The sequence below is a fragment of the Vanessa atalanta genome, chromosome 21, assembly GCF_905147765.1.
Source record: "Vanessa atalanta chromosome 21, ilVanAtal1.2, whole genome shotgun sequence".
In the NCBI taxonomy this organism is placed as follows: Eukaryota; Metazoa; Arthropoda; class Insecta; order Lepidoptera; family Nymphalidae; genus Vanessa; species Vanessa atalanta.
The window spans coordinates 853,287-865,914 of record NC_061891.1 but is presented as its reverse complement, the minus strand read 5'-3'; the positions used below and the strand labels follow the sequence as shown (position 1 = coordinate 865,914).

At 32.3% G+C, this 12,628-nt stretch overlaps 3 protein-coding genes across 4 annotated transcripts in view; 1 reads left to right on the top strand and 2 right to left on the bottom strand.

The window, feature by feature from the left end:
* LOC125072241 overlaps window positions 1-5,097 on the bottom strand; it is a 132,314-nt gene extending 127,217 nt beyond the window's left edge. Inside the window, exon 1 of the mRNA XM_047682765.1 lies at window positions 4,689-5,097. The gene's annotated coding sequence lies outside the window, so the exon portion shown is untranslated. The remainder of the gene's footprint in view (window positions 1-4,688) is intronic.
* Window positions 5,098-5,649: 552 nt separating this feature from the next.
* On the bottom strand, window positions 5,650-7,139 carry LOC125072368 (endoplasmic reticulum-Golgi intermediate compartment protein 2). Its single transcript, XM_047682982.1, has one exon. The coding sequence runs from the start codon at window positions 7,049-7,051 to the stop codon at window positions 5,888-5,890; it is 1,164 nt and encodes a 387-aa protein (XP_047538938.1). The 5' UTR covers window positions 7,052-7,139; the 3' UTR covers window positions 5,650-5,887.
* Window positions 7,140-7,421: 282 nt separating this feature from the next.
* Window positions 7,422-12,423, top strand: LOC125072370. 2 transcript variants are annotated; one of them, XM_047682987.1, is made up of 4 exons: window positions 7,422-7,615; window positions 8,540-8,685; window positions 9,355-9,556; window positions 10,742-12,423. In XM_047682987.1, exons 1-4 carry the CDS (start codon window positions 7,508-7,510, stop codon window positions 10,832-10,834), a joined length of 549 nt encoding a protein of 182 aa, XP_047538943.1. In that variant the 5' UTR covers window positions 7,422-7,507; the 3' UTR covers window positions 10,835-12,423. The 2 variants fall into 2 exon arrangements, with proteins under 2 accessions (XP_047538943.1, XP_047538944.1); XM_047682988.1 differs by lacking the exon at window positions 7,422-7,615 and adding an exon at window positions 7,791-7,856.
* The last annotated feature ends 205 nt before the right edge of the window (window positions 12,424-12,628 follow it).

Here is a 12,628-nt window from a genome sequence, read left to right as displayed (position 1 = left end):
TGTATCCCATAAATGTTATTGTCAGTCAATGTCGCATTTCACTTTAACATTTCACGGTCGCGTACAGTAAAAGTGATTACAAATAAATGTATATTCGATGTATATTTAAAAACCGCTTAGTAATCATATACATATATAAGTGTCTTGTGTTTCTCTTACGAAACCTTAAAGTGGTCAGTCTGCTGCATTATTCTCCTTAGTCAATTTACGTAAATTAACCAGGACATTATTCCTATCTCACAGTCGATTTGTTAACATGCAAAATTAACATTAAAGACGTTATTTATATTAATTAAAAGTTTCTTTATTCTTTTGTTGATTATATAACACACGATAATATGGACGTCCCTTTGACACGAGTATGTATCTAGCTCACTAGAGTGACTCAACCTTAAATATGCTATCTATACTGTGGTAAAGTAAAAAAAAACTTTGTTTTTTTTTTACACTCGTGCGCTATATTCAAACAGTTGCCTAGTCTCTGTTTAGACCGGCAAAGTCCAAAGGACTCAATCAAACCAGCGGCTGGAAGTCGATCATCATGAGAAAGGGCATGAAATATTAGTGAAAGGTATATATAAAGTACCAAGTGAAGTGGTCTATTATTAATCGCTATCGTTTTCGAACGGAATCTCACAAGAAGCTCGCTTTGTCTAACGAGTGTGCGGATCGTATTACTGAAACCGTTCCCACTCTTTACCCGCATCCTGCGCTTTAAATAAACGAGACCGTTTCGTTTTCACGCCTTCAAGGATTATTGAGTGGTGAGAATGTTGGCGGCTAGATGCACGTTTTAACTTAGATTTCGACGAAGATCATGTATTTACATTTTAGGTAGGTACATGTATAAAATATGTACACATATCATGACAAACGGCATTACATTTCAAATTATTTTCTGTCTAGATAATATACATATATATATTATATACGTATGTATATCATCTGGAGTCTAGACATACAAGCATACGACTTCCTTGGAATAATCTGATAATACTTTCTTACTACAAATAAGTACGATAAATAAAATCATGCATTGAATATCGTCTCAGACATATATAACTGCTAATAAAACGACTTGCATATAAAATCTTTGATTACACCGTAACATGAATAGTTACCTTTCATGTATTTCTCATCCTAAGTAAATATCGGATTGAGAGCTGCCCGGGAGGTCCACGGAACAAAGTTGCCAGTATAAAAAATGAGAAAACATAATTTTTTAGAAACAAATAAATTTAAGTATTTGTAAGATACAAGATTTATTTTAATATAAAATTGATTTTATAGGACTGTTTTTCTCTATTAGATTTAAGCGTAAGTCATAATAATAAATTTGTTACATTTTTTCACAGTCTTAAAATGTCTAACTAATTATAAAAAAATATCGCCCAATGAATGTCATGTTCATATCCTTATTTGCATTCAAGATATGCAAACACGTACTCCTTGAACTTGAACTTAATTTAAAACCATACCATTTAAATCTAGGTCTATTTGGACTTCAAGATTTTAACACAATTAATTTTTTGACTCAGTTCCGAATTGGTCTTTTGAATTCCCAAAGCCTAGAAATCTGCTTCAAAATTAACGTTATAATATAACTGCAATACACATGCAAGTGCAAACATATTTGTAAATACTGTCTTTCAGAAATGGTGATAACTTATCACTTTGTTCAACATTCCGAATATTTACAAGGTAAACAAACAATAGTCGAGATAACAGACTCTTAATTCCAATATTTCTGGTTGTAATTACATTAAACAAGCCATATGAAATATATATTTATCTTGAACAAGTTTCTTTAAATTTTGAAACAAATGGTAACCTGCTGACCGATTTCAGGTGCATTCTTTATCCTCTCTCATATTGGGACGACATCCAATGCGATGACAATTCTGACACGACAGCAGGGAACTTTTTTGGCAGACCAACCGTATCTTGCAAGACACAAAAAACGATCTCGATCTTGATCTCGTATTTAAACACTGCTAACACCTTGGCTAAACGGACTCCAGGCTGCTGAGAATTTCTCGAACAAATACCCAAAAGTTATTAACCCACATTGGCACAAGCAAACAACCAACTTCTAGGACCTACCTAGGTTACCCAAGACCAACGAGGAAGCTAAGGATATGAGTTGAATGAAACAAAGTCGCAGATGAATCATACTTTGTATTCCAATGTGACAAGGATTTAAAAACAATCGAAGGACATCCTTTACATCTTATGTGAAGCGAATAGTTATTTCAGAAATTAACTGTTGAACAAGCCTTTGGGAAGAACATTTATTTACAGGAAAAAGTAAATCAAATGAAATAAAACCAGAAGGAAGTATAACTTTGAATTGACATTTAAAAATTCAATTATATTTATATACTTTATTTAGATCATTTTTATGTATCATTTACCTTCATTTTGCACATCTACTAGCAACCTTGCGACGTCTTGCGGACGTCTTGCGTAATTTAATTTTGTGTGGAATATATACTGAAGTAATAGTTGTACCTGTACTGTACTATAAACTAAAATGTATTTTGATTTAGAAACGATGTTATATTATGTAATAGATAATAATAAATTATAGTCCCTACAAGCTTTGGGTAGTCGGGACTGTACCCACAGGAGGGTGTAAAAGTGTAATTATATTGTAATATATCAGTCTACTGGTTTACGTATCGCATGTCATTAAAGCATATTTTTTCCGACATATCCAATAATCATATATATATATAAAGCTTCCTCGTAAATCACTTGATCCATTGGTGAAAATCGTATGAAATCTGGGCGGTAATTTGTAATTTTTGAGATTATCCTGTTCGAAGAGACAACTTTGATAGTGATCTTTCAATGTACTTCCTAATCAGAAGCATTAACTTATCAGATGTGAATCTAAGATACGATCAGTATAATTGTCGACGCGTCAAACATTAATCACTACTTTCATATCAAGAGTGATTTGAAATTGTTCATTATCAATTTATTTTTAGTGTATAAAGTGGTTTTATTTAAGTTAAGTAATAAAGTAGTGACGATACTTTTACAGATTATTGTGTTCGATTATAATTCTAGTAACATGTAGTACAAAAACGTTCATTGATAACTTTAAATAAAGCAAAATTTTTTATTTTTATTTTATTGGGCTTTGAATCCCCCTCTGTAAGTCTCAAATTGTTACTAGACAGACATTACTTAAATAAGTTAAATCCAAGTTGTAATATATAACACGTGGTCTATCACACTAGATACGATAATTGTATTATTATTACATTATATACAGCCAATATTCGTCTACAATGTTGTATATCTTCTACTCGATCTCAGAGCTGGTTCAAATTAAATCAGACCGACACATTTTATCGTCTCGTATGTTATGTATTTCAATAGCTCTATTCACATTACTGGGACCTTTACCGAACAATTCAACTACATTTATTATTAGTGCTTAGCTGTTTTTAAGCCAATACAAAACAATTCTTTTATGTTATATAGGACCTTTACACATGCTTATCGATTGTCTGAAGTTACCCACCGGTTTAGAAATAAATATATCATTGACTCGTTTTTAGAAACGATTTTACAGTAAGTTATTTATTGTTTCAAATGGTCAGGAGGGAATCGTTTCAATCAAGATATGTAATAACAATAAGAACTAATGAAACAACATAGCTAACACGAAACGTAGTTTCATAAAAGCGAAAAAATATTTTACTTAATTTAATGACCAGTAAAATCACGGAATTTTGTATATTTTATAACTTTGTGTTGACGTTTTAATCTAATATATCTTAGAAAATATATAAGTATGTATTTTAATATATGTTTACTTGTTATTCGCCAAATATAAGATTCCTCCTACTGATTAAACAACCTTATCAAATTTTAGTAAATTAATAAATTTAGTGGATATAAGTAATATTATTATTTACTTATTCTTTCGGTAAAGTTCAGAGAAAATATTGTTCCAATGAAAGTTATTTTATTTATTTTAAGAACGTTAGTATTTATAACATTTTTTTGTTGTCTATTCATATTATTTTTTTTTTTACAGATTACTCAATTAATCGAGTTTAAAATATAAACGAAAAAATGAACAAATATAAAATGACATCCTAAATTTTAAATTATGTTCATAAAAGTATCACACTTATATTATACTATCTTAAAAACAAACTTAAATAATAACCCCAAGAGTTATGCACATGACGCATCGTGTTTGCAAAGATTACATGGACATGTCTCGACATTGAGACGTAAGTTATGTACACTGTTTTTACGACTTTCGTTCAATGTTTATAAAAAAAAAAGATTTATTTATCAATGTCAGTTCGGAAACCTGACATATTTTTTCAGTTACCCGCAGGCAGTGTGGGAGAACCGGCTAGGCAGGGAACGAGTCAACAGGTAGGGTACAGGGCACTGACCTACAGCCAGTCAGCCATAGTATGAATGGTATCGTCGTTTGGAACATTCAGCTGTTACATTAAAGCTAATAAAATTTGCTAATGGCATACTGATTTTTGAATGAAATTTTAGTTGATTTATCAAGCTTAACTTAAACAGTGTCAAGTATTAATTAGTTGTATCATAAGCTCTGACTGTATTAAGTTATGATGTGAGCCTCGTGATAAAGATAACTGTACTTCGCAAATTAAGTAGGCAATTTTGAGCGAAATGCCACTCACCTTCCCGTCGCAACTACACACGAAACGTCGTTTCGAGTTAGTTGCAATTGGCTCGTGTCCTTATGAACTTAACAAAGGTCTACTTTCACCGGTGGTCGCCAGCCCGAAGAATCAACTTAACCATATACGGCCCTCTCTTGCGTTCAGCGCGGCTTGTTATTACGCGCTTTTTGTTGAACAAAACAGTAACGTTCAATTGAAACGGTAAATTGAAATTACAAAAAAAAACTATACACTTCACTGACACTACTTTTCACTCAAATGCACCGCACTGCTGAAGGATCATCAGCTATATAGTTTTTTATTTTAATATAACGGGCCACAAGTTTTAAGTTGAAACTTTTCGGATATCGTTAGCGTTCGAACGCTACGACACGTCATTTACTGGCGACGCCGCCGCGCGAATGGTTCGCAGTCGCACTTCGCAGTTCGTTCGTCAATCGTCGTGATGAGAACAAAACGACATTCGGAGAAGCGGTGATTGAAAGAGAAAGAGAATATTAATTATACGAGTGTGATAGAGTGAGGAAATATCGCACCGTTCACCAATGGAGTGGTACCCTTTAGTATGAAGTACGCAAATTTAAACTTCTTTTAAACAAAACACCTGCAATCCAGTCTCATTCAATTTATTTTTTTTAAGTTTTATATAATTTAGAACATTATTATTAAGTTACCATAGATATTACAAAAGATTATTGGGATACATAATATAAAACTCCTATTTAAAATTATTCGAATAATAAAATTACACAATACTGTTATAATTTCTAATTGTTCATTATTACTTTCAAAACATAAGCTTAAGTATACTATATTTTGTACAAATTAGCAATATTTATTTTTGTTATAGACTGTACAAATATTACCCTTATTATATTATAAAGTATTTATGCTCTATACTTATTGATAAGATAAAGTGTAAAATATGTATATATATAAAAAAAAATACATGACGTGACTTACGTAAAGGCATTAAAAACATAAAAATGATTGATCAAATAAAATTTTATACAAAATAAGTTAATTTATAAAAAAAGTAATTTAAAATAGCAGATCACATTTTAGAATTATCAAACATATACTAGAAATAAATTTACTGTATTAAATTTTATACAATTAAATTTAATAAATTTAATTAAAACATTCTTATATACAGAAATCAGTTAACTACCTACTTTATTTATTTACGATCAATGTCATTGTTTTATTAGATTTAAAGGCATATTTAAATCTGGTGTTATGAGTAAAGGATTTTTTTGGACCGGAGTAGATGGTGCTGATTGATATTCTTTCTTTTTTACGTGCTCAGCTGTTACAGTACTTGATAATCCTGCCCGAAGTGTCAACACTACAGTATTAATAAATCCTATTATTACATAAATGCCACCAATAATTGAAAATAAACGCAGCATAAATTGTAATAAGTTTTCCCTCTCTTGATAAACTTGAATCTTCAATGCGGCCATGTCATATTTGAAAAATACTCCCGGAACTCCATGTGAGCCAGAGCTGTGACTTATGGGTCTTTGTAGTTCTTTTACTGAATACTGAAATGTCTTAATTGATTCAAACGTGGTATCTATATCTGTCGGCACTACTTCCAGAAAGTATTGGTATAGCATATTTTCATCAAGTGCAATTTTTTCATCTCCTTCTAGAGGGTATATAATTCCATTAGCAGGACTGCCGAAGCTTAGCCTGTTTATTCTGTGACTGAAATTTTGAGGTGTGTCATCAAAAAGCATATTCAGATGTATATGTCCCCTGGGTAGATGTAAACTTTTTCCAACGGTTATGTGGAAGTTTCCAGATACTTTATTTAATGTAAGCACACCATGTAAGCGACAGGCATCAGGCCGGCGCTTTGGCTTAGTTTTTCGCTTTGGTACAGTCGCTCTGACTGATCCATGACCTTTCTTCCATAGCAAGTGCCAAATGGAATGATATTCTTCTCTTAAATATGAATTGAAAAACTTGACAGAATCAAATGCGACTTGTTGCTCCTGCGTCAGTTCCCACCATGTATCTTCCTCTTGTAACTCTCCAAATCCAAAGACGCTTTGAGACGTAGAATCCAGTATATCGGCACCGATATTCAAACACGGCATGGCAACAGTAATATCTATGTTTATTCTTAATTTCTCGTCCATATCCGTATCAGGCATAAATCTAAACACTAAATTGCTATCTAGAAAGAAAGAAACTTCGCTATAAACCAGCCACATAATAATAAAAAACGTTATTACTGAAAAGGTTCCGCCGACCGGCGTACTGTCTACGTATTCTTCAGGAACTTTGGAGAAAGCATCTAACTCTTTCACCTTATCTATAACCTTCTTTTTGCCACGATATCTGATCATTTTTTATTCAAGATATTGTATTTTATAAAATAAAGTCTACTTAGAAAATAGATACTTAAAGCTATCTTAAGTGTTGACGTGTTTTTGATTTGCAATTGATGACAATAGGTTTTGTCAAAGTTTTGACAAATATATATTTAAAGTGACATTAGTACAGATTAAAATGTAGATAAAATATATATTACACTTCTTAAACTAAATACCTTTCAAATTATTTATTATATTATGATTGAATATTTTGTATATTTAGCTGTATATGTAATTGAATTACATCTAAATAGTTGAATTCAATTGCAAATATTACTTATTCTCTGTATTTTTGACATTAACAGTGACATAAAATATGTCAAGCTAATGTCAGTAACTGTCGTGAAGTGACGTGCGAGACGTAAAAATTGTCGTATGTGAATTACGGATTTTTCTATTTATAACGACAATAAACTTAACAAAATATTTATGCAGACTGACGGCGAGGAAAGTTTGCTGCATTCATGCTTCGGCTCACTGAAGAGCGCAGTCATGGGTTGCTGCTACAGTATATGTCATAAGGAAACTGATCCGCAGGTATTGGAATAATTTACCTAATTCACACGTATGAATGATATTAAAATTAATTAATGTAAATATAATACGAATCCTTTGTTTGTGTGTAGCTATTGCAATTATTTAAAAAAAAATCATACATACTATAGTACGACATATGACACGTTTTCCGATTACAAACGTAGGTGTTATTTAGTATTGTTATCGCCTATTCCCGGTTGACTGGCTTTTTATCTCTATAGTGAACCTGGAAATGTGCGATGTGTGTATGGTTTATCTTTACTTTTAGTCACATGTTTTATTATTGTTTACATAAACAATTATCATACCTTTTTTAAATTGTTTTTAATTGTAAGGCAGATTGATAATTTCCTTGGTCATAAAACACAATAGTTTCCTTGCTTTTTAATTAATGGTTATTATAAAAAGGAAAATGTTTTATTTATATTTTATTGATTTATTATTAATTGGTGCTAATATAATAACTTTACGTAGTCATAATATTTTGTTTGTTGCGGAGTGGAGGAAACTCAGTGACTTTTATATAACAACATTTACAATGTGTTGCTTAAACCCAGTTAAGAAAATGGTTCTATTTTGTAACAGTATATAATTATAAAGGTTGTAAGAATAAATTTTTTTTATATATCATGGTATGTGGCAATTTAAATACATAATATGTTCTAAAGATATATTTAATACATGTTCTACTGTTTTTTATCACACACATTAAAATAAATGCATCAAAGTTTGTGTGTGACAGCTTCAATGGCTTTTATTTTAATTTTATTTGTGTTGTGGTCTAGAAAAATGACATTATTTTAATTTTTAAACACAATCTTAAAATAAAGAATTCAATAAAATTCAATGCAATGTTGGAACAAAAATTTAACTGCCAAAAGTTTTAATAAACACAATGAATAAAAGAGCATTATATATTTTCAGGAAAATATAGTCAATGAGAGAACACATCTCCTTGAGGTGCCAGAGCAACAACAGGAGACTCCATCGCCCACCACTTGCGCTTCGACACCACCTCGTAAACCAGATGAACAGAGTGCGCTCAATAGAATACTGCATGAGACTGCTACGTAAGAAATTCTTAAATATAAAACCTATTTTGAAGACATCAATGTCTTTGGGTCATTATGCAGATGTAGATTCCAAATGAGGTATATACAAACTCATTTGGAACACAATCCAATAGAATTGGAGAGTGGTCAGGTCCAAATGATATTAGCATTGCATTCTTTCTAAGGGTAAAACGAGGCTTCCTATGGTGTCACCTTTTGACCGGGAATTTGTAGTCTTAAAAAGTAATAACAATATATTTCGTTAGCTTGCTTCATTTTGGAGTTAGTCGATAAATTTTCAAAAAAGAAAATTAAAGAATAAGTATAATTTTTTTTAATAAGATTTCGAGATAGAAACGTTTCTAAGAAAAAAATATTTTTAAATATTTTCTATCTGAATTTATTTTTTAATATTATAATAAAACAAAGACGGCCCTGAATCTTTGTCGATGAAAACTTCGATAAACATAATTCTTTTAATGCCTCTTCGCGTCGAGATTTGCACAAATTCACCTTCAAACAGTGTCACCGTAGGAATCTTAGAATCCCCGTCGCCACCTCCCCGACTTTGAGATGCGACTGAGATTCGAACAAAAATACCAAACCATTTCTATTCAACCTACGAGTGATCCGAAGCCGACCTCGCGAGCCATGAGCCACTAACCGGCACCGGCGGCCGTGTTCCAGCAACGTGATCGACGTGGGCGCGCTGGGCCCGTACTCGCTGGAGGCGGGCGCGTACAGCGAGCGCGTGCGCACGTACTCGGCGCGCGCCGCGGCCGCCGCGCTGCCCGCGCCCGCGCGCGCGCGCCTGCTGGCCGACCTGCCGCCCGCGCTGCGCCGCGCGCTGCTCGCCGCGCCCAGCCTCGCGCCCGCCGACAGGGACCTGGTGAGCCCCTCCGCCGGCCCGGCCTCCGGTGCCGTCTGCTCTGTTCTATTAGATAAATAATAGGTATATGATAGGCGGCCGGGCGAAAGGCCCGACCGATCTCGAGTGGTCGCCACCGCCCATAGATTGGTGCCGGAGAGAACATTGACCATTACATACGGTATTCGAAAACGTACTTTGGCCCTTTTAGCACTAACCCACGCTCGATGAGATTGTGAGATGAGTACTTGCTCTTGTATACTAAATTGTGAATATGATATAGGCTCATAATCTGATTTAAGTGGGGTTAAAACCGCGGGATTTCTATTTCTGTTATAAAATTAAATTCATGCGACTCAAAAAGTTTCGAATTTTTTTAGACTTCTTTATTTACATTAAAATTTACATATTTTATTAATCAATGGTTTACATTTACGTATTATTATAATAAAATTTAACAGACATAATGTTACTGCCTCAAAACAGATATAGCAAAACATGAATGACAAGTTTTTATGGTAAATTTTAATTAGTTTGGTATTTTTTGCATTGAAAAAAATTATATTTAACCTTACTTACATTTTTGGCATTACAGCTTGTACCTTTTTCAAATTATTTAGTGAAAGTAGATATTATGTGAAATGAGAAAATATTGTATTTTGATAAAAAATGCACCGTTTTTTTAAATTATCTATGTATGTGGATGAGCCACCTAGTCAGTCACCATAGACATAGACCCTGTTATAAATATTAACCATTCTTTAGATCGCAAATCGTTGCTCTGTCTCACTTATCCTTCAAACAAGAACACAACTATACTATATATTGAAAATAAAGGTTCTATTTTGCACTCAATTATCAATATTAACAACATACTTTACGTGGTATACTCATAAGATATTCTACCGCCAAACAGCAGTACCCAGTATTGTTGTGTTCTGGTCTGAAGGGTGAATGAATGAATGAGGTTGCTTAGTTGGTGGCACATTAGCGAGGTAAGGAATGGTTAACATTTCTTACAAGTCCATTGTCTTTGTGTACAAAAATCCATTTCTTCACGAATCCATAATGATTACCATTGATAATTGTGATAACCGCTCAATCATGTTGAGGTCAAAATTGTTTACTAATCTACGCCTGTTTCTTCTTCTTCTGTTCTTGTTCTAGTCGATTCAAATGGGTAATTATTTGAATTTTTATTTCCAGATAACAAATGCCGTCAAAAAAGCAGCATCCGCCATTTCGGAACTGCGGGTAGAACATCACGAGGACTTGGTGGTAGCGTTCAGGGTTCCATAGCAAAGGAGTTCCGCCTCCATGTCCGAGGACGAACGATACTGACTTACACTGCATTAGATTCATTTAATACTTGAGAAGGCGGGAATCGTGGAAATGGTGTACATTGGGTATGGGATGATGGGGTTTTGACTAATATTTCCCATAGGTTCATAATTGAGTATCACTTTCAATAATAATCATTTTCCAAGCTAAAATTATAATATATATATAAAGCAATATTTTGAAAGATTCCTATAAATTTAACTTCGGTCATACTTAAGATTACATTATAAAATAAATCAGTTTATGTAATTTTTTTTATTTTATTGAAATAGATTTGATGGATCCGTTTTTTTTTCAACGTGCAACAATCAAAACCCTAACTCCCAAGTTGAAAAGTGTTGTGAAATAGTTTTTATATAAATCGAAGGGCAGTGTAAACGGACAATTGATATTAATTGTTAAATACATAATATAAATATTTATCTCGTTTGTTTTACGTGTGCTTCTGCTTATTTCAACTACATGTTAACGGTGATCATCAACGGACGGCTGTAACAACGTCATCCATCGATGCAATTGACATTTACTGGAAAAACTTAAATATCTAAATTTTTGTATAAAAAAAATAAATATTAATATTTCGTTAAATTTTTAGTAATTTTGATATGCTATGTGATATTTAGAAGCATATACCCACGATGGTTTTAAAATGGTTCAACTTTGTGACATAGTTCGCAATAATTAGTTTTTTAAATATGGCGTCTTAAAACGATCGTGTGTACCGCGCCGTGTGCCTTTTCTTGTATCATATCAATGTTATAATGCAACTCCTATAGTTTTTTTACTGGAAAATTTTTAGGAGCGATTTTATAATATAGTATGTTTTGTTCCGATCACGAAATATATATTATAATTGTAATTAATTTCATAGGCATTGATTTTGTAATTTTATAAAAATTGTATAATTCAATTGCTTAGAATCAGTGTTATCATATAATGTGTGTATAAATTTTGATGTAAATTAAAAACAGTGATTTTGCATGAAATATTATGAATTGTTATAATCAGTAATGCAACTAAATTTAAGTATTTGCCAAATCAATCTGTTCGTATGGTTATATGGATAATTATTAAAATAAGGACACAGGGAAATATAATTTCAAGTATATGGCAATAAACTGAGAACCACGTGACTAAATTAAAAATGGTTTATTATAAAAACTGTACGTGACTTCCACTTTATGACAAAAGTACTGGAATGACGTCATAACGACATGTTCGATGTAACTTCAATCCAACATCAACTTGACATTTAGCACTTGACAGTTTGACAGTTCGTGTTGTCCTTTTCTTAAGTATATAGTATAAAGTAGAAAAGGACAACACTGTTTGTTTCGTTCATCTTTTGATTCACAATAACCAATAGAGCTCAAATTTTCATTTGATTTTTCTACAAAAAACGTTTTCTTTAGATAATAAGGCTGTGTCTACTAAGCATGTTAAGTTCATTGTAATCTTTTATGTTATTCGCAGATTATATCAGAATATGTTGATTATAATGCCATTATAGATGTACCTTATAATTAAATAAATAAATTTGTATTACCCTTCGTTTTACTTATTTAATTAAAAATAAGCGCATAAATGCTTGAATAATTTTTAGTAAATTGTTTATTGCAATATTTTTAATACATAGATTATATTTTGTGTAATCATAACAATACCTAGGGATGTAAAAAAAATTGTATTGTATCGATATATCGCATCGTAATCGTATCGAATGAGTCTAAACAAAACCCAGCAACTTTTGTT

Coding starts and splice junctions, on each gene's coding strand:
- LOC125072368 (XM_047682982.1), bottom strand. CDS start 7,051: ATGATCAGATATCGTGGCAAAAAGAAGGTTATAGATAAGGTGAAAGAG.
- LOC125072370 (XM_047682987.1), top strand. CDS start 7,508: ATGCAGACTGACGGCGAGGAAAGTTTGCTGCATTCATGCTTCGGCTCA. Junction 7,616..8,539: donor ATAAGGAAACTGATCCGCAG/GTATTGGAATAA, acceptor ATATATTTTCAG/GAAAATATAGTCAATGAGAG. Junction 8,686..9,354: donor ATACTGCATGAGACTGCTAC/GTAAGAAATTCT, acceptor GCCGTGTTCCAG/CAACGTGATCGACGTGGGCG.